The sequence below is a fragment of the Coturnix japonica genome, chromosome 17, assembly GCF_001577835.2.
Source record: "Coturnix japonica isolate 7356 chromosome 17, Coturnix japonica 2.1, whole genome shotgun sequence".
Taxonomy (NCBI): Eukaryota; Metazoa; Chordata; class Aves; order Galliformes; family Phasianidae; genus Coturnix; species Coturnix japonica.
The window spans coordinates 403,925-423,603 of record NC_029532.1 but is presented as its reverse complement, the minus strand read 5'-3'; the positions used below and the strand labels follow the sequence as shown (position 1 = coordinate 423,603).

The 19,679-nt window shown below is 48.4% G+C and overlaps 1 protein-coding gene across 13 annotated transcripts in view; it reads left to right on the top strand.

Moving 5' to 3' along the window:
- EXD3 (exonuclease 3'-5' domain containing 3) overlaps positions 1-19,679 on the top strand; it is a 163,154-nt gene that overhangs the window by 22,790 nt on the left and 120,685 nt on the right. For 7 of the 13 annotated variants that reach the window (XM_015878795.2, XM_015878796.2, XM_015878793.2 and 4 more), the window contains one exon: positions 8,829-8,943. Coding sequence is in view for 11 of the 13 variants with exons in the window: in XM_015878793.2 (XP_015734279.1) it covers positions 8,907-8,943 (37 nt within the window). In the remaining 2 variants the exon portion in view is untranslated. Of the gene's footprint in view, positions 1-8,444; positions 8,466-8,828; positions 8,944-17,484; positions 17,546-19,679 lie in introns of those variants that run through there. The other 6 variants (XM_015878798.2, XM_015878794.2, XM_015878789.1 and 3 more) reach the window with 2 other exon arrangements.

The window sequence follows — 19,679 nt, the reverse complement described above, 5'->3', positions numbered from 1 at the left end:
GTGCATCTCAGTGACTGTGTGGAGCAGGAAGAAGGGAAATCACCAAAGGGGTGGCCCAAGATCTTGTTGCAGTTACCAGATACACGGGTTGGATGCGTATTGTGCAGTGTCAAGTAAAACATATGAATGTATATTAGGAAAAAAATTAGTTACCTGATGGAAGTGAAGACTTTTGAAGTTGTAAACTATAGAAACCAGTGTCTCATTTTAGCACATGCACATTTGGGAACAAGTTTGTGTTCCGGCTTCTTAAAACCATCACCTCTTGTTTTAATCAGTAACGCTCCTGTTGCAAACACGCTGAACCTCCTGAGGGGAAAACAAGTGAATCATGTCCCACTTTTCATTAGACTCTTATTAGTTTTGCAGTTCTGAGGTATAAGGTAAGCAAAAGCAGCAGTTCCCAAAGCAGAGGGCTGTGCAGGTTCCTGCTAATGGCTGTCTGGCTCCCCATGCTTTATGTCAGTCAGAGGCTGGAACTGGGCAGGGTACCGTGAGCTTTTCAGCCCTGTCTGGTTAGTAATGATAGCAGCCGGCGAGTCCTCCTGTTAGTGTAGCTGTTTGTCAGTGCTTTCTGGTTTGCACGGATTTGGAGGGGTGGGAAATGTGCACTCACTGTATTGCAGCACGTTTCACTTGGCCTGAGGAAGATGCTTTTTTCAAGAACTTCTGCTGTGATTGTGAAAAACATTTTTTAAAAGAAAGCTTAATTAGAAGTTCTGCTCTCGGATGTGTTTTGCAATGCGGCAATTTTAATTTTAGTGAAATATGGACATTGTGAAACTGCAGAGATCTGAAAATGGGCACGAAAAGAAAGGAAACTTAAAATGCATTCCCTTCACACACAGCTTATGCAAACTTATGGTAAACCAGACAGTGGCAAAAGCAGGGCGGAGCGGTTCGTGGCTTTGGGCTCAAATAAAACTGTGGGGAGCAAAGATGGAGAGTGTGCTTGGCTCTGAGCTGCACGGCCAGCAGCGTGGGGAGCTGCACTGATTGATTTCTGCCCCAAGCTGACTGTGATGCTCCGCTCCTTCCCATCCTCGGTTTCCTGGGATCAGAAGATCCCTTCCTCCAGCCAGGGGGTCTCGGGGCTGGCAGGAAACGCTCCCCTTGCACTGATGTGTTCTGCCTGTCAGCTGTGGGGGGATCCAGCTATGAAAATACCTTTTGTTGGCGGCTGCTCATTTATGCACATGCAGGTCCCACACGGGCTGCAATGAGCTGGGCAGGGTTTTCATTCCTGAGGCCTTCAGGACAAAGCTGGGCTGGTTTTCTGTTTGTGGTTGTGGCTGCTTGAACATGCAGCTTTTATTATAAATAGAGCAGATAGCGTACAGCAGTTCAAGGGGAGGAACATGTCTCTAACTGAACCGAATTCTATGGAAAACCAATTCTTCTCTTCAGCATTAGAACAACAAGCCCATTGCTTTGCACAGTGCAATTTCAAACAGAGGTACTGTCCCTACAGAAACAAACGGATGGGGCCCGACCAGACTGAATAGCTGGGATTGGAGGGAGCATGCAAGTCCGTTCAAAATCTGTTGTAATTTGACATGTGCTTTGATTCCCTGCCAGCCCGAAAATGTAGGTCAGGAAAAACAGGTACTTGTTCCTATGCCGGTGTGATGGCTGCGGTGCAGCTGGCAGAAGCTCTTTGTTAAGAAAGATTTGCATGGATCCATGGATACATCGTTACACTCAGAGGAGGAAATCAGTATCTCGTTTAGTTTTGTTTGTTTTCCAGAAGGGCTCCATTCTTTCCTCAGTGTGCGGGTGGAAATCTGAGTGCTCAGAGGAAGAGAAAGCGGAGTGCTGGGCACTGTGCAACGCCTGACAGTTCTGCATGACAAAGCATCGGGGCTCTTGCTCGTGTCGGATAACGGACAGCCAGCAGCTTCTGCGGCCATCAGTGTGCAGATGTACGAGGAGCCTGATGCCATCTGATAACAGCTGCATCGCTTGCAAGCTCTGTCTGCCTGGGTGCTGAAGTCAAAAGGGGCTGCTGGAAATGCTCTCGGTTCAGCATCTTTTGCAGATTGCGGATCGATGCGGTTGTAATTGTCAATTCTATCCAGGAATGGCTTCTGCCTCCCCGCTGATTGTTCGCTCGGCCCTTCAGAGGCTCAGGGACTCATCACATTGGTTGTGGCTGCGTGCGAGGCGTCACTGTGCGCAGCGTGGCTTGGGATGCTGCGTGCAGGGTGACAGATGAGCGGAGCTTCCCGGCAGCGCATCCCCAGCGGGGGGAGAAAAGGGAGAAGGGCGGATCATCCCATTGTGTTAATGGGGCATCGGCTGCACGGACAATGACTGTCCTCCTTGACGAGAGGACTGTTTAATTGGTTAAGGGTTTGATAAAGAGATGACTGAGCATGCAGCGCTCTGAAGGCATCTGCCTGTTCAGTACAGCAGGCACGTCCTCCCAGCTCACCCAGTGCCCTTCCTCCTGGGGGAGCCCTGGGGGTCTCCAGGAGCTCTGTTCCAAATCTCAGGGCTGCTTACTGTGAGCATATCAGATGGAGTTTGTGCTGAGAAACAAATGTCTGCTCAGGGTGACAATTGGGGAGGCTGTGCTGAGTGTCAGCGTCCTTCCTCCTCTGGGCCCGGAGAAACAATGCATCCGTGTTGCAGAGGGGCAAAGCCACAACAAAGCTGCAAACACCAATAGAAGTGTAGGTAAGGCACGCTGCAGGCTCGCACTGTGCTTGTTTTCTCAGTGCTCCTGTCTCAAAATGGCTGGGCTGCAAGTGGGCCCCAGCCCTCAGTGCACGAGCTCTCACGGCCTTTCTGAGGCTTAATTAATATGCGTGGACACGGATGCAGCCTGGTGCTTAGAGGAGCCTTTCTGGAGGCAGGCACTGCTTTGCTCCCAGGGACCCCTCAGTGCTTGACGCTGAGCACAGCAGCACACACAGCAGAGCACTCACAGAACTTTGTGCAGCCCAGGGCTGGTGCCTCACGCTACTTTTCCACTGAGGTGGAGACCAAGAGCAGTTTTTCTCTGAGCTGATGCATGATCGACAGCCCCCCGTCCACTATTGAAGCAGTCAGGAGAAATAGTTACATAGCATCACGACCAATTTCACAGTGTGGGAGGCCAATGGGTGGATTGGTGAAGGAAGAGGAGATATTTGGGACCATCCATAAAAACTTCTAAGAAAGCTATAAGAGCATGTTGTAAAGGGATGCAGTGTGGGCAGTTTAAAGGCGAGCAGATGTGGCACAGCAGCATCTGCACATGCAGAGTGGAGAGCTTTGCAGGCGAGCTGTGCAGGGTGGGATCTCTCCTGTGGTTATTTTGATCAAGTGTGGACTTGTGCTTACACAAAGCTTCACAAGAGACACTTCATGGCAAAGCAGGGTAGTCACACTTGCTTGAAGTAGGTAACTTGCTGCCCTGTGAACAAGTGAATTCGATTCTATCAGCCCCGAGCAGACATCTCGTGTAGAAATGAAAAGGGAAAGAATCCTGATCTTTCCAGCGGTTGCCCACAGCTTTGGTATTTAACTTTGAGTTTGCTGCCAGTTGCTCAGACGCCAAATCATTTGGCAGACATAAATCAGATATTCCTGCCTGTGCCTAAAGGAGAATAATATGTTGGTTCTGACTTTTTTATTGTTTTATGAGTTGATTCGTCATTACATAAAGGTCTTTCAAAAGGTGGTTAAAACTATGCATAAACTGTAGTACTTGGTGAAAAATTAGACCGTCATTATTGCAACTGTAAGTACAGCTAATAAATCATACTGAGAAAAACACATGCCTTTCAGGTTAATGATACTGTGTATGGATATCTGACAACCCCAGACCTGGCTAAGACGACATTTGGCTGCGACCATGTACAGCGTTGAGCACAGCACTGCTGGGTCTGAGCCTTTAAGCTGAGTGCTCTGCTTCTCCTAAACCTGTGAGATCCATTTGCTGAGTGGTGAGAACAGTCGAGGAGGGAAGATGCAGAGCTGCAGATGGTTGGGATCTGAAGGATTTGCTCATGACAGCGATAACAGAGGAAATGTTAATTTGAGAGGAAATCCTTGGATTATTGTGGTGTTTAGACCTGGTCTGGAGTGAATATTATCAAAAAGAAATCAGCATGGCATAGCTTAAGCTCCTCTGAATTGAACAGAAAGGGAGATTAGCAAAGGAAGCAGATCAAGATGGAGAAAATGTACTGGATTGGTGAGATTACTCATTCATCCAGTAAAGGCTTATGTGTGTAGTGTTGTGTCTGTAGCTACAGCCATCAGGGCAGAGCCCCCAGGAGAAGGAAAGCTTCAAAAACAAACCTTCCCTAAAGGACCCCATTCCTCCAATTGCATCCGTTCTGTCTGGAAGTTTGCTTGAGCATCCGTGAGTTGGGAAGTGATGATTTCTACCGCGAGCTTAACCAATGTGTGCTTCCAAACATCCGCTGTGCAGATATGGCTGACTTCTCTCTTGTGTGGTCCCTTGGGACTGACCCCCAAAGTGAAGCATTCAGCAGAAGGTAAAAGTTCAGATCGTGCTCCTGCGTGCATTGATGATCCATATTAGCGTTCTGACTCATGTCTGCTGGCCAAACAGCTGCAACGATTTAGGACATGACTGTCCCCCACTGTTTATTAGTGCTGCAGAAGGAACGTGTCCTCGTATCTCAGTTTCTCTAGCTCAGAGCACAGCAGTTTCGCACAAATACTTTCACCCACTGCTCACATCAATGTGCCAAAGCGGAAAGCAAAGCAGAGCCATGTGCTGCACAGGCTCGGGCCAGCTGTGCTCCCAGGCAGCCTCTGCTGGCAGGGGAAGGTGGGCTCCCAGCTGCCACAGCCCCTCGGTCAGAGCCTGCTGGGAATGTTGGACTCAGGAGGATGGTTCCCGTGTTATCAGAGATAACAGATCGGTTTGTGCAGGATAGTGAAGCTTCCTCTGCAGTCCAGGAGAAAACATTCACGTGCTGTCACAGAGTGCTGGACAGATGTTCATAGTGCTGGCTTCATTGCTTAATCGTGGTGCCGAAACTTGAAATCAAACTGCTGGGAAGCAGACAAAGAGCCTGAAGAAGTCAAAATGAAACTGCTCCAGCTCTGTTTTGGGAAGCGGTGAAGTCACGTATTGAGTCTGCAGAGCTATTCTGGTTGTGCTGTTAGCATGAGGTGGTTCTGATTGGAAATAAGACAGTACAGGAAGATTACAGAGGGGGAAAGGGTGGGAGGGAGCCCTGAGTTACTGAATTGTAAATATTTACAGTATTTTACACTGTGCCTTCTAGTAAGGAGGAGTTACATGTTCCTACTGCAGCCATCGCCATTACTGAGTCCCGTGGCTTTGCAAAGCTTCTTCTCCACACTGTGTCTGACGCAGTCATTGTTGGTTGCGTTCAGCAGCTTGGAATGATGAAATTGTGCCACCTTCATGTTCTTCTGTCTCCTGAAAACTTTTCATTTCAGCTTCATTCTGGTTAGAAATTCTGCATTGCTTTTTTCCCCAGTTTGTGTAGGTTTTAAAGGTGTTTGTTCAGAAGCGCAGTGCTGTGCTGGGTAGGGCTGGTACCACCTCCAGGTCCTTGGAAGAGCAGTTAGAAAATACCATCATAAATGTCTGGTTAGCCTGGAAAGCTGCGCTCTGCTTCCCCAGCATGAGCAGACCGGAAGCAGAGCTTGTTCTTTGGGCCTTTTCTTCATGTGAATACAGAAAAATCAAGCAGCAGAAAAATGCAGATAAGACTGAGGCTGAAAATCAGCCTCTCGAGTGAACACCTCTCAGCAGGCTGGGTTTCTATTTCACTGCTGATTTACACAGAATATTCTCTGTTCTTTGTGCCCGTTGTTCAGCCGGAATCTTGATGTGGTCAGGGTGCATCAAGCTGGCAGCGTAGCGAAGCTTCATTCCACTGTCAGTCTGGGTGCTGCCAATCCCACTGATGCCAGAGTTCAACCCACGTGCTTTGGGTTTTTCCCTTGTTGTCTTCCAAACTAGTGCTGGAGTTTAGGCCATGTTCCTGATATCTGCCTTTTGGTGGATGGCATTGGTGGGTGGAGAGGATGAGAAATACAAATGGCTTTAGATTTTAGGTAACACATACAACAGTAGGGTGGCTTTTGTTATGCTGCGAGCTCAGCAATCAGCAAACCAAGATAAGGAGGTAACCTGTGATCAGTATTGTCTTGCAGGAATATCTGAATGAACAAATAGGAGATAAGGAATTTTACGTCTCAAGATGCTGTTCTAGAGGAGCTGAGGATGTGGCCGTTCCAGCGTGGAGCTCGTGCGCTCGCTGCTGTGCTGAGCAGCTCGGCGGTGCTTTGCCAGCAGAGGGTGCCCGAGTCCAGCACACAGAGCCGCAGTGCGGCACCTCGCAGGGCAGTGCCGGCATCCATCGTGGTACCGTGCTGCGGAATGAGCTGCCTCGGGCTGCAGGTTGAGCACCGCAGCCCTGCCCTGCCATGCAGCGGTTCGTCGGGTTGTGCTGCTTGTTTACAGCGTGACATTTCCAGAGCCCGTCCAACACTCCAAGGCAGCGTGCTCTGCAGGGCAGCTGGCAGCAGGTTTCTTCCTCTTGGTGCAGTTCAATTCTAGGAGGCCACGTAGCAAACTGCCCTGCAGGTGATTCTGGAGGCTGCAGGAATTGTTAAGAATCACGTATTTACTTTGTCATCAATAGTCCTGAGTGTTCAGATCTACGGGAATAAAGGACAGGCGTTATTCTCACCACATGCTCTGATAGGGAAATGCCTGGGCACGGATCTGCGTGGGGCAGGCGGCAGCAGGACCCTGTGTGGGTGATGAGTGCCTGGGCTCCTTCCTGTGACTCACACATGCCTTGGGAGTCACCGTGTACCTCAAGTGGGAGAGTCTGGAGGCAGAAGGCACTGAAGCATCACATTTAAAGGTCTTCTGTGCTTTCAGGAACTCAAATTTCAGCTGTGATTTTTTATTATTATCATTTTTTCCCTTTCCTTTGCAAAGGAGGCTTCATATCACTGCAGGAAGTTCTGTTGGGTTATCTCTGCCCACCCCTGATATCTCCTGCTGTAATCTCAGAATCACAGATCGGCTTAGGTTGAAGGGCCCTCACAGCTCCCAGCCCCATCCCTGCCATGGGCTGGCTGCCCCCCAGCTCAGGCTGCCCAGGGCCCATCCACGGCCTGGGGCACCTCCAGGGATGGGCACCCACAGCTCTGGGCAGCAGCACCAGGGCCTCACCAGATTGAATTTGTGACCAATGGAAACCCAAGTCTGGCTGCAGGACTGCTGGGCTGGATTTAGTACAGGATCCAGTGTCTGTAAAAGACAGTTAAAAGACCCCGATGGACTTAGGCTAAGGCTTTCAGCAGGGCTTCTGGGGCTGCCCTTACCCATACTCCTGATTCATTCACTTTTTAGAAGGGAATCCTAGATGCTGGTGCCTTTGGCTGTGTGTGCTTGTACATTGCATAACAATAAAGCAATAAAAGCCAGGTTGCAAGAATGTGAAGTAGACTTAGCAATCCCAGCATGGAGAATACAAATAAACATCACTTCCTGGTCGCTGTCCTCTTTGTTTCTAACACTTTCAGTTACTCTCACTTCACACTTTCGCATTGTTTTCCATAGCCAGGCGGAACTGAATCCTCCTGCTTGCTTTGGTGAGGCTTCAAATTCTTCAGAATCCTGGAGCTTGAACTTGCTGTATCAGGGCGTTGTGCACTGTGACAGACTGCAGACAAAACACAACCCTTCTGTTTTCTAAGAGGCTGATGGGGAAAGCTGTGCTTAGGTTAAAATATATGTGCTCCACTTCTGCTATCGCCTTCCACCGTACATTTACTTTTGGCTGAAAACCTTACAGAAAGGGAAGGCCCTTTGCTGTTACAAGTTAATTCTGACCCTAAGATCACACTGTACAGCTGCTTGCACTTAGCAGCTTAGTGTGTAATGCTACAGAAAGAGACCTTCACAGCGGCTGGTAACCTTTGGATTTCCCCCCTCAGAGTGACACGTACGTAACGCTCAAAGTGGGATGGATGTTTGTGAAGTTACGTGTCACCTTTTGAAGAGCAGGGGGCTGTTACTCTGAGGACATCTGGACGCACTGCTTGCTCTGTGCAATGTCCTGCTGGATGGTGCCTTCCTCACACTGCTGCTAACAACAAAAACCAAAGTGCTGATGTACCTTTATCCTGTTGTACAGTGACTTAAATCACTTGTTGTTATTCCTGGTACATGTGTATTTTTCTAAGCACTTGTGTTCCACCAGCACACTCAGAGTGAGGACTCTCAAGGGGGAATTTCCTTCCTGATAAACAATTCTGCAGTGTGATTCAGCAGGAAGGATGTTGTGGTTAAGGCACTGGATTGGGATTTGGGAGACATGGGTTCTGTTCCCAACTCAACCACAGTCAAGATGTGATGAGTGGAAGGGCAAGCAAACAAAGAGGAGGAGCTGTTTGACCGTGGCAAAAACATGCATTCATGTTCACAGTCCCCCTTGGAGGTCATTGAGGTCTGCTTTTCGCTTGTCTCAATCAAGTAAACAGTGATAAAGGCTCCTGTTGGTGCAACTGAAAACTGAAATCCAATCTTGCACTATTCCAGGAACCAGATGTAGTTTTAACTCTATGTAATTACTTCCATGAGGTTTCACATGCCGGTGTTCACTGTTTTTTAGTTGACTTTACCAATTTCCTTCTCGCTTCATTCAGCTCCAGGCAGGGTGCTATGATTTCTATGAGAAGCCAGGTACTCACATAGTTTGTCCACTACCTTGATTACATACAGAGGCTATGCACCATACACGTGATATTTCCTCCACCACATGGCACTGAGTCCCTACACTTTGATCATAACACTGCCTTCTTCTTTTCAGAAGCAAGAACTTGGGCCACCAACTCCGAGCTGTAGGCCATTCATCTCAGCATCCTAATTCGGTGCCAACTGTGGGAGGATGAGTCAAGAGGGCAACTCAAGTGATCGTCCTGCTGGTGAGTTCGGTGCTTCTCTCGACATTTACCTGTCCTTTTGTCATTCAGCATCATTTCTTTCCCATTTATTTTGCTTGGTGCTATTGGAGGAGAATGCTGAGTCACAAGTAGAGCAAAAGCTTTCAATGTAGTGCCACACTGCATGCCATGAAGGTGATCAGGTCATTGAGGTTTTGTGCTCGGGTAGATACAATGTTTATAACAATTGCTTCAGTAACTTCCCATGAGTTCAGAAGTATGTACCATTTTATACAGCTCACTCAGATTTTATCTAGATCAGATTTTATCTATAGTTTGGGTTTCTCATGAATTGCTTTATAAAGTAAGACCCAGGGAAGATGCACACTCATGCTGTTGTCATGTCCCACAAAGGTTTGGTGTTGGGGCCCTTGGTGCAGAGACTGCACGGGCAGGAATTCATTATTACTCTGGTTCAGTCCTGCCAAAAATTCCCTCTCATCTTCCATCCCCATCTTTGGTCACTGGAATTCGGTGTCATCTGGTTCTTCTGGCAGTTTCTGCAAAGGAGAACCGCCTGGGTAAGGCAGAAGCTGTTCCTGACAGCCTTCCAGGCTCAGCTGTGTGCTTTTTTGGATGTGTGGAGGGGCATTCATGTTTCTGACGTGAGGGCTATTTTTTGACAGTTTCCATTGTTCCCCATTCTTTGTTAATGGGTGAGGTCTTTTTGTCTGATTCCTTTTTCAGAGTAGAGGCTGTTATGGGAGCTGTCTGCTCACAAGTGTGGGGGCCTTTTTCTTTCTTTCTTTCTTAGCCAAGAGGGTTTCTTCCTCCTCCTTTTTTTAGACTTGCCCAAGCAAACCCACCCAGACTGTATCTACCTGGAGGGATTGTTAGAATATCCCCTTGCAGGTACAGCAAGGAGAGCCGTCCTCTTGGTTGCCACCCTTCTGCCATTCTGTTTTGCTGTCACTATCCATATGTGTGTAGGCAGAGCACACTGTTGAGTTTGGGATGCTGAACACTAAAGATCTTGTCTGTAGAACTGAATCTGAGAATTCAAGGGTGAAAATATTTTGAACAATTCTTTTGGTAGCTTGGAAGACAAGGGGATCTTTCATGGTTCCTTTCTGCACTTGGCCATGGGGTTGAGAAGAGAATCTCTCTTCTTTTGAACTCTGCCTGTGCTTTTAGTGCTGTGAACAGATGTGGATTGCACATCAGGATGCCACGCACATCCATGACTCATCTGCAGAAGGACTCAAGGCAGGGTCTTTGGAAAAAGCCTTTTGTGGATGACTCCATAACACAGACCTTCCTGGGCGCTCATGGAAGAGGTGTGGGTCATCCGGTCAGAATATTCATAGATTGTTTATTGCAACATTATTCTGATAGAAACAGGCACTAGGATGAAGCTGTCAGTGAGCACACACTGCCAGCCTGATACTTGAGTGTGTTTTACGCCTTCTGTAGTGCTCAGTACCTGTCAGATTGCAGTCCAAGTTCTGGGTTCCACAGGTCTGATCCACTGACGATTTGTATCTTGGCTGAAGATGGGGATCTTCACATTTGGGTCTGTGTGCTCAGCTCCCAGCACCAGGCTTCTGTAGCCACCTACATTTTCTATTGTCAATTCATTTCATTATCTAAGCCTTGCTAGCAATGTAGCTATAGTTAGAGAGGAAGGATATTATAATCTTGTGAAAGATTAAAATATTTTTACTGTAATCCAGCTGGAAGGGTAGCACTTTTCTCAGGGTAGGAGACAGCCAAGGCTTTTCCCATTCTGTCCTCCCCTTGTATGCAGGAAGGAAGTGCTGGCAAGGGCCTCCCCAGCTTCCTGTCGACTTCAGAGCACATTTCCAGACACAACCTTCTCCGCCATCCATCACCCAGCCCAGCCAAACAATTGCAGCAGTGCAGGGCGAAAAACACACATCTCACATAAACATTTTGGAGGCAACCTGAGTGCAAAGCGCTCCTATTCATGTGCAGCCCGGGTTGATCTGTGGAGCTTTGTCTGTCATCAGGCTGCTGGGGATTTTCTTCCCTCCCTTTCCTGGTGAAGCATCACAATAATCAAAATTCTCCTTTAGAATAAGATTAACAAAGGAAAAGAAAAAAAGGGCTGATGTTTGATAAAGAAGCTGCTGGGTTGGCAGACTGAAGCCTGAAGCCAAGGAGGTGAGCAGGGATGCTCCCTGTCCCACAACACCCCGGGTGATGTGTCTGGCCGCAGGGGAAGGAAGTGAGTGTTGTCTGGCATTATGGGGGCAGAGGTTTCTGTCAGTCTAGAGGGTAGGGCAGTGGTGAGGCAAAGTTAGTCTGAGATGCTTTGCAGGAGGAAATAAATAAGGCGGAAGCCTCACCTTTAAATGAATCACCTCATCTGAACACAGCTCCTTGCCTGTCTCCAGCAAAGGGCTCTGAACTGAATCTTGGTGATTCGTGATTGGGAAGCAAAGTTCCAACATTTGAGGTTCAGGTTTCCCTATACATCTGAATGATGTATGTGTAAGGCTGAACACCTGGGTTATTCTTTCTAAAGGCGGGCAGGCACATGGTCAGAGCTCTGGCTGTATCACCACGTACCCTGCATCCTCCTGCAGATGTTTTCTAAGCCATCCAGTTGCTCTTTGGTGCAAAGTGCTCCAAAACTCCCATCCCAGAGTTGGTATCCAACAGCAAAGTGTTCGTACACCTCCAAGGTTTCCCCGTTTGTGTCACTGTGTCATTGGAGAGCAGGGGTAACATTCAGCTCAGAGTCCACCTTAATAGTAAATCCACAACTCACCCTGAGATTTCCTCCCTGTGTTCTGGCCTACGTGACAGCTGGATGGTAACACCTTGCAGTGCAGTTTGTTCTATTATGTAAAAACTCTGGGTAATTCTTAACAGCCTTTCGAGTCAGAAACCAGCCCAGCTCCATGCTGGCTACCTGCAGGAGCACCTTTCCATGCAGCCAGATGTGTTTGCTGGGGCTGAGCCGTTCTCTTTCTTCTGACTCTGTCTTTTGTTGTCCTTCGTCTGGGCTTGTAGCGGGTGGGTGGGGAGTGAGCTCCTCACATGCCTTCAGATGCTCTGTGGGATGGGAATTATTTCTTGTGTAAGGTCTTTACAGACCGCAGCACTGTGCAGTCCTTGTTTGAGATCTGAAGGCATCTCTGAAATGCTAACATTTATTTTTAAGTCTATTTAAAATGGGCATGGATAACACCAACCGAAAAAGGAGGTAAAATGGGCTGGGCCTGGGGCGGATGGTAGGGATCAGTAATAGCTATGTGTTTGTAGAAACAATAGTAGAAATAAGCAAACAGAACCATTCCCCATCAGGGCAAAGGGCTGGAAATAAGAGAAGTCAGATCTGCCCCCAGTTGAGGCTGGGAGAAGGTGCTGCAGTTTGAAGCTGTACCACCATTTAAAGGCTAAAAGCAAAACCATGCGCCCAAACTTCTGGTCCTGCCTTAAGCATGAAGTCCCCAGACAGGGCAATGAGGCTGCCACATCCACAGACTGTTTGATAACAGTATTATTCTTCCCCTTTAGGAAGCTTTTTGACTAGACCTGGGAAAGCGTTTGCATTGACAGCATGCAGAATTCCTTCATTTCCTTGTAGAAAGTGATTTACTGTGAGCCCACCTCTGGCTGTGCAGGGAGGAGACCCCTCCAGCGGCAGTGCTGCTGGTTCCTGCACTCACCAGTCTCCCACCTTTCTCACCCAGCCGTGTCCTGGGTTAAAAGAAAAGGAGACGGGGCTGACAGCGTCCCTCTAAGTACAGGAGGGCCAACTTGAAATCAATCCCCGCATGCATTGCAAGCTCAGCAATGCAAGGCACGCGGGGCGGCAGTAACACGATCGGGTTTGCTCAAACCACAGAGTCAAAGTGGTGACCGGAGGGGCTGGGAGGGATGGGGTGCTCGTTTCCAGAGCCCGTGGCCATGGATGCTGGTGCTGCTCAAAAAGGAGAGCAGGGGGAGGGTCATAAAGCCATTAGGGTGCTCAAGGGAGGCCAAACCTGACTGCAGAACTCTGAGAAGTCAAAGGAATTGGCTTGTGGTGGCGAATGCTGTTTGCCCAGAGGTACCGTTGTGACTGAGAATTGTGTTTAGGTTGGACATGGAGTCGTGGGGCATAGAGTGATTGGTAACAAAGAAGTTTTCCCCAGGTCGCCTGCTGGTGTCTGCATTCCCATTTGCAGAAGGGGATGAAGTGTAAGAGCCGCATCTTCTCACTGATGCATTCAGGAGAGGCAAAGGGTGCAGTTAAAGCCAGCAGCCCACACAGCCAGGTGCGAGTAACAAACCCTGGCAGAAAAATGTGCTGTGAAATCAAAGAGGCACTTGTGAGTGCTGGTGAATCAGAGGTGATTAGTTATAGGGCCGTGTGCTGTGTCCCCGCTCCTGCCACCTGCTGCCACTGCAGCACCGTGAGCTGCCAGGCCTGTCTGCATCTGCTTTGTCCATCTCCACAGCCCCCAGTCACTGGGCAGAAGTCCCAAAGAACCTGCAGGAGCAGGAGCAGGCGCTCAGCTGCACATCTGCACACACAAGGTGTCTGCCCTAAACAAAAGGGGATGGGAGTAAAACGTGGCCTCCCTTCGTGTGGGGAGGGAGGGAGGGATGGCCACAGTGCTGCCAGGACTCGTTTGTGTTTTAGTGGGAACTGTGGGGCAATGGAAGTGTTCTGCTCTGAGACCAAAGCCATGTTTGCTGTGTGTGTGATTGTGCATTCTTTTAAATTAAACTATTTTGCAAGCACTTCCTTCCTGCATTTCTCAGAAGGAGGGAGGGGGGTGTGCAAAGAATGTTTAACTGCCTTTGACGGAGGAGGAAAACTGAAGAAAACAAGCAATGCAATCCTAACTACTGACCTTTTACTTGAGCTTGGTGATGTTTTTCAGCAGCAGAGCCTCCAGGGAGTAACAGCATCCTCCTTGCTATTGTGCTGCCTGCCCAAAAAGGGGGCTAAAGTTCAGCTTTTATGATGTTCTCACTCTGGGCTTGTGGGAAAAAGGCCACATTCCCTTTCTTAGGTCATACGAGTGCAAGAGATGACAGAGTCCTACAGTCTAACCCCAGGGCATTAGGCCAGCGCAGACTGAGATGGGGATAGACAGCTTGGTAAATATGCAGCCTGCTTTTCTCCTTGCAAGATTCACAGCAGGTGGGAGGGTAATTTACATTGTTAAATGAAAAAGCACTGATTTATTTTATGTTGGTGTGTTATTGTTTCATAAAAGCACATGGCTCGCTATTACTCATGGTGGACTCTTGCACTTTATTGTTAAATACTCCTTTCCACTTTGGTCGACAGTTACTGGAACTGAACGTTGCCTCTTGTTTTTGCCTTGGTGGGTAACTGAGCATTAAACAAAACCCAACCTTGTCCCTGACAGTCTGCTTGTTTTCAGGAAACTCTCCCCCGTTCTGAGGATTGGGATGATTACAGCTGATGTTCTCATACAGCTTTGCCTATTGGACTGTGTGCTCCCCTTGCCCTCTGGTAGAGGTTAGGGGCCAGAGAGCTGTGGGTCCCTGGGCTCACGGGATCAGGTCAGGCTCCCTGCCTCCTGGGTTTCTGTCTAGCAGCATGGTATGATGAATGCTGCCCATTCCTTTACAGCTTCTAGAGCTTCTACCTGTTGAACCTCCCTTCATCCTCACTGCTAAAACGTTGTCCAGTGGATACCAAGCTGGAGTTTCTGAAGGCACGATCCTGGCTGTGCTTCTGGAGGAGAGGAGCAGAGCTTGGGGCTGGAGGTGCTTCTGCCTGGGAAGGCTGCGTGCTTGAAGGACGCAGGTGCTATTTACAAGTGCTTTCAAGTTGCTAACACAGACTGTTTAGAAAATAAACCTGGATGATCCTGAGCTCTGTCACTGGCACCCTCCTGCAGCTCCTGCGGCAGATGCCGGTGCTGCAGTGTGTCAGCCTGGCCACGTGCTGCTGTGCGTTCAGAGGTTCCAGCTGTGACCGTGTCTGGGTTGTCTGAACTTCACACCACACCTTTTGCATGGCAGAGAACACAAACCTCAGCGTGGTATCTACCTGCCCTGCAGGTCAATGGAGAGTGTCCCGCTATCTGCTGTCTTTCTGCCAGCAGCCTCGTGGGACCGGCTCGTGCGAGGTGTGCTGGGTGAGGTGCAAGCAAACACACGTTCAAAATACTTTGGGATGTGTGTGAATGCAAAGCACACCTTTGTGTGGCTGATGGGTGCTGCTCCAGGACACACTTTCACACTGTGGTGTCACACTGGTGGCAGGGTGGAACACACGGTTGCAGATCCAGCTGCACACCACTGATTTCCATTGCCTTTTAACACTGAACCTTGGGGGGAGAATTTTTCAAAGGTTGTTTGCTTTTTTCTTGGCAAAAAAAAGGAAGATCTGTTCTCACTTTCCATCTCTGTGGTTCTACCTCAGAACAATCTTCTGCAGAGCAAATTGCAGCTTTTACTGCAACAAGATGTAGCACGCTGTCAGCATTCAGCACGGCAAAAGTTCACGCAGCTCAGAGCTTTCATGATTGCAGCAGAGCTTTTCCTGGGATCCTTAAAGTGTCCCAGACCCGATTAAAGGATTTCTCAGCAAGGAGAGTGCAGGCCGGGGACTCTCCGGCAGATGTAATCACTCAAGGAAGACGCTGTTTGGCTTGGCTGGGTCCTGCCTTCGCTCCACGCTTTCATCCCGCCGCCCGTCTTTGTCCCTCCGTCCTTTCCCGTGTCTCTCTGTGTGTCTTTGTCCGTCTTTCTGTCTGCCCCACATTCCCTCACAGGCTGAATGGGGCAGCACTAACCTGGCTGCTTCCAAGACAAACAGCACATGGGGTTGCAGGAGGGGGCCTTTGGTTGTCAGCAGCCTCCGCGGTCGCTCACTTCCTAGAATTAAAGGCTGGGAGCTGATCTGTACGCCAGCCAAGCCGGAGACAATGATTGGGTTCCCATTCTGTTCCTTTGATACTGACTTAAATATGTGAACCAAATGGGCAAACAACATTTACATAAAAGTCAGTAGGAATCCGCTTTCTCACACTGAAGTGTTCTGCACCGCGTCTTCTCACAGGTAGTAAAACTCATCTGTTTTTTCCTGCAGGACTTCCCCTGCTCTCAGAGAACTGATTTGTCATGGAGTGAATTCCTGACTGCCGTGTGCTTTTCGGTTTTGTTTCTTTGGTAGCTGTGAGGAGACGGGGCTGCTGCAGCTGGAATCCCAGCGGGCCGGAGGGGCCACAGAGATGTAACAGCTCCAGGCATGGCGGCTGGGGGACGTGGAGCCTCATGGCCCCTAACCCTGGTCTGAGCCTTCCAAGGGGAGTTGGGCAGCCAGGAGTGTGTGCAGGAAACACAGCATCTACCAGCCTTGTCGATGGTAACGTATGGGCTGAAGGGCGGCTGGTTAAGGAGGCTGACACCTGCTGAAGGTAGAAAAACACAAACATTGAGGGCTCGTGTCTCCCAAGCAATACACATTTCTGGCCAGTCATTGCGATGCACTGTCACTGTCACTGAGCACTGCTGCTGTGTCGTGTGTCTTGGTAGCAGCAGAGAATAGCTTCAGTTGGAGAGGACCTTGGAGAACATCTAGTTCCAGCCTGCCTGCTGTGGGCCTTGCAAGAGAGTGTTCAAGTGATCACAGCAAGCACTGTAAAGGATATTAGTAGAGACATAAACTCTTGGCTGCCTGCAGGTCTGATAGGGAGGTTTCAAACACCTTTATTTCAAAGGTCTTTAAAAAAAACAGTGGTGGAAGAGTTGAACCAGCTGGAAAATACTTGAGGTGACTGCAGCTCACAAACTCATGCGCACAGTTTGGTTCTTGCATGGAATATGCAGGAGGCCTTAATGAATATGATATTTCACATTAAATGTGCATCTTAAATAGGCAAAGCTATGAATAAATGAATATGTGAAAGTTTGTTGAACTTCAGCTGATTCTTGGACACCCCAAGCCCCAAAATTTGGCAGTATAATTGTTACTGTGGGGCTGAAGACTGAGCAGACTTGAACTCTAGTCCATGGCAGTTCCTTAAGAGGAATGAACCCTCAGGAAGTCAGGCTGGATCAAGCTATGCTTCTCTTTAATTCCTGTTTGACTCCATATAAACCATTGTGAGTGGTTTACATGTGCCAAACGCCTCCTGAAACCCAGAGGGATGTCCCAGCAGCAGCAGTGCCTGCAGGGAATGCAGACCTTGGGAGCTGCAGGACGCTGCAGACTGAGCTGTTTTTCTCCGTTTTGATTCAGCAGTGTAACTCAGTACCTCACGCTATAAAGACTTTCCATTGGTATGCAGGGCTCATATAACAGCTCCTTCACTGTTTCCTGCGGGTTAGGAGGGAAAGGATCTTTCCATGCATAATTGAATCACATTCAGCAGTTCAGCGTTTGGGTTCCTTTTTCCCATAGCAAATCTTTAGCATCGAGTTAGTTAAATCTTATACTTTCAGAGCTGTCGCTGAGCGCGCTTATCTCGTGCATTCAGATAAACACCTCTCAGCATCCTGTTTTTCTTATGTCATACGAACAGGAAGAGAACGATTGTTTGAGATGTGCGTCAGTCAGAATTGTAAGCAGGCAGGCACGCTGCCCTCCCCGTTCACATGGAAACCAGCAGATCTCTTCAAACACGCTGGTGGGAGCTGTCAGGTATCCTTTCTGTTCTATTTAACCTCCCAAGAGCTGCAGCTTTGCAAGCTGTGTGTATATTGGGACCTCTCAATGACTTTATTTTTACTGAAGAGGGAACACTTGGAAATTCTGCAGATGAATGCCCATCCCTGCCTTTATCTGAAGTAGCCACGATGGCTTTTGTTCTGCCTCATACCTATTGTTAGAAACACTGCAAACTCGAGGCTAGCGCTGGGTTACTGAATTGCATATGGCAGCCTCACCAGGGAAAGATCATTGTGTGTAGGGAGCAGATCCCACACCAAGGGAACCTTCCAGAGGGATGGGGAGAGTGCCTGGCACCGCCGGGTGGCTCTGGCTCTGGATCGGGGGCAGCCGTGAGGTCTGAGAGCAGCACGGGGTGAGGTGAAGCTCCTGGAAGGTGCTGTTCAACTGGAGAGACATTTGTTTCACAGCAGTTTTGTTAAGGGTAGAAATGCACTTGGGGAGAAGACACTGGGATCTGCTGCACGTTCTTCCCTTTGTTTCATTTTTCAACTAATAGGGGAGGTTTGTGTTGTAGTGTGTGTTGGATGGAGCGGGGAAGAGGAACCACTGCACCGATAGTGGAAAGCTGTGAGATTCAGAGCCAATAAAAGCAATAACTGGCAAAGTGTGATGTGTTCTTACATTTCTAAACCTGCAGATGTTTAGGTTTAAAGCTCTAACTGAAATGTGTCGATGCCATTTGGTTGGGATAGATTAAAATACACTGACTTCTTCAGTTAAGAGCTGAGCCTTTGTGTTGGGGCACCAAAGTGTAGCAGGTGTTTCTACCTGTGTGTTAACCACACAGCCTAAGTACTCTGCTAACATCAGCTCTCAGTGTGCCCAACTGTCTACTTCTATTTTTAAAAGCAATTTCAGTCTTCTTAGGATGCTTTTAGAGCAAAGCTTCCTTAAAACCAGTTACTTCTTTTGGTGATCTGAATGGTTTCAGCTGGTAACAGGCATCAACAAAGTGCAGTTCTGTGTCAGTCTGCTTCTGAAATGCTGGTGCAAAGACTGATGTGTTCTTCAGGCTCAGGTTGGGTCTCTCAGGTGTAACCAGTAGATAGAGGAAAACATAGCTGGCTGTTCAGCTTGGGCAAGCAAGCCTTTCATTTTAATGAGAGTGCATTTTGTTTGATCTGCATTTTTTGGGGGGGTATGATGAATTTTAGCCATTATGCAAACAAAAGCCATGGTTATTTGTAAGAATTGCTTTATAAGAAGCACATGTGTGCTTTATTATTCTTCTGCTTGAAGTGTGGGGATTGTTTTCAGTTGGGAGGTTGCATTAGAAGAATGTGAACTTCTGACTCACTGAGAAATAGAGCATGTATTAGCATAATCGTGAGGTTTCCTATGATGTTTTCATAACTCACATTTCTCAGAATGGAAGCAATCTTTTTTTGCCTTCAGTGAAAGAATGACTTTTACTGCCATTGAGAAAGAACGGATTCTTCTTCTAGAAAAAAACTTGTCTTGCATTTAATAACTTTTACTCAACCCGCTATTCTTCATTTCCCTTTTGCTTCTCTCCAACATGCAAGTTCCTCTCTCTGGGGGTGTTCTGCCTTTGCAGCTCCTCCACTGGCCACATTGACTTTTCCACAGTGATGCAGCCAGCAGCAAAGACCGAGGTGGGGCTTACCCAGTGACCCCAACAAGAGGGCACTCACTAATGGCACCTGAGGAATCCCAGCTTTCTTCTAGGAGAACCAAATGGGAGAGCTGACATTGCTTGGAATGCTCGGCTGGTTTGTGATGAGCATTGGCAGAGATACGGGGGAAAATTCTCCTGTGCTGAGTGAGGCTCAGAGACCTCCCAGGGGGCTGAATCCTCAATGCTAAAATTACAGGGGAGCTGTGTGGGGTGCGCAGCTTTTAGGGCTGTGGGAGCTGCGTGTGGTTGCTTCCCTTCCGAGATCTGAAGCCTTCTGTGCGGTGCATTCTAAGCCCTGCTGGTCAGAAAGCCACTGATGGGGCTGGAAACAGACTGAGGCTGGAGCGAGCCAAGCGTACCTTGTTGGGAAGGACCTCATTGCCTTATTGTTTGAGTTCAGATAAACCAACACAGTCAGACATTTTAAAAGCATATTTGTCTTTTGCGGGAGAAGCATTTAAGGAA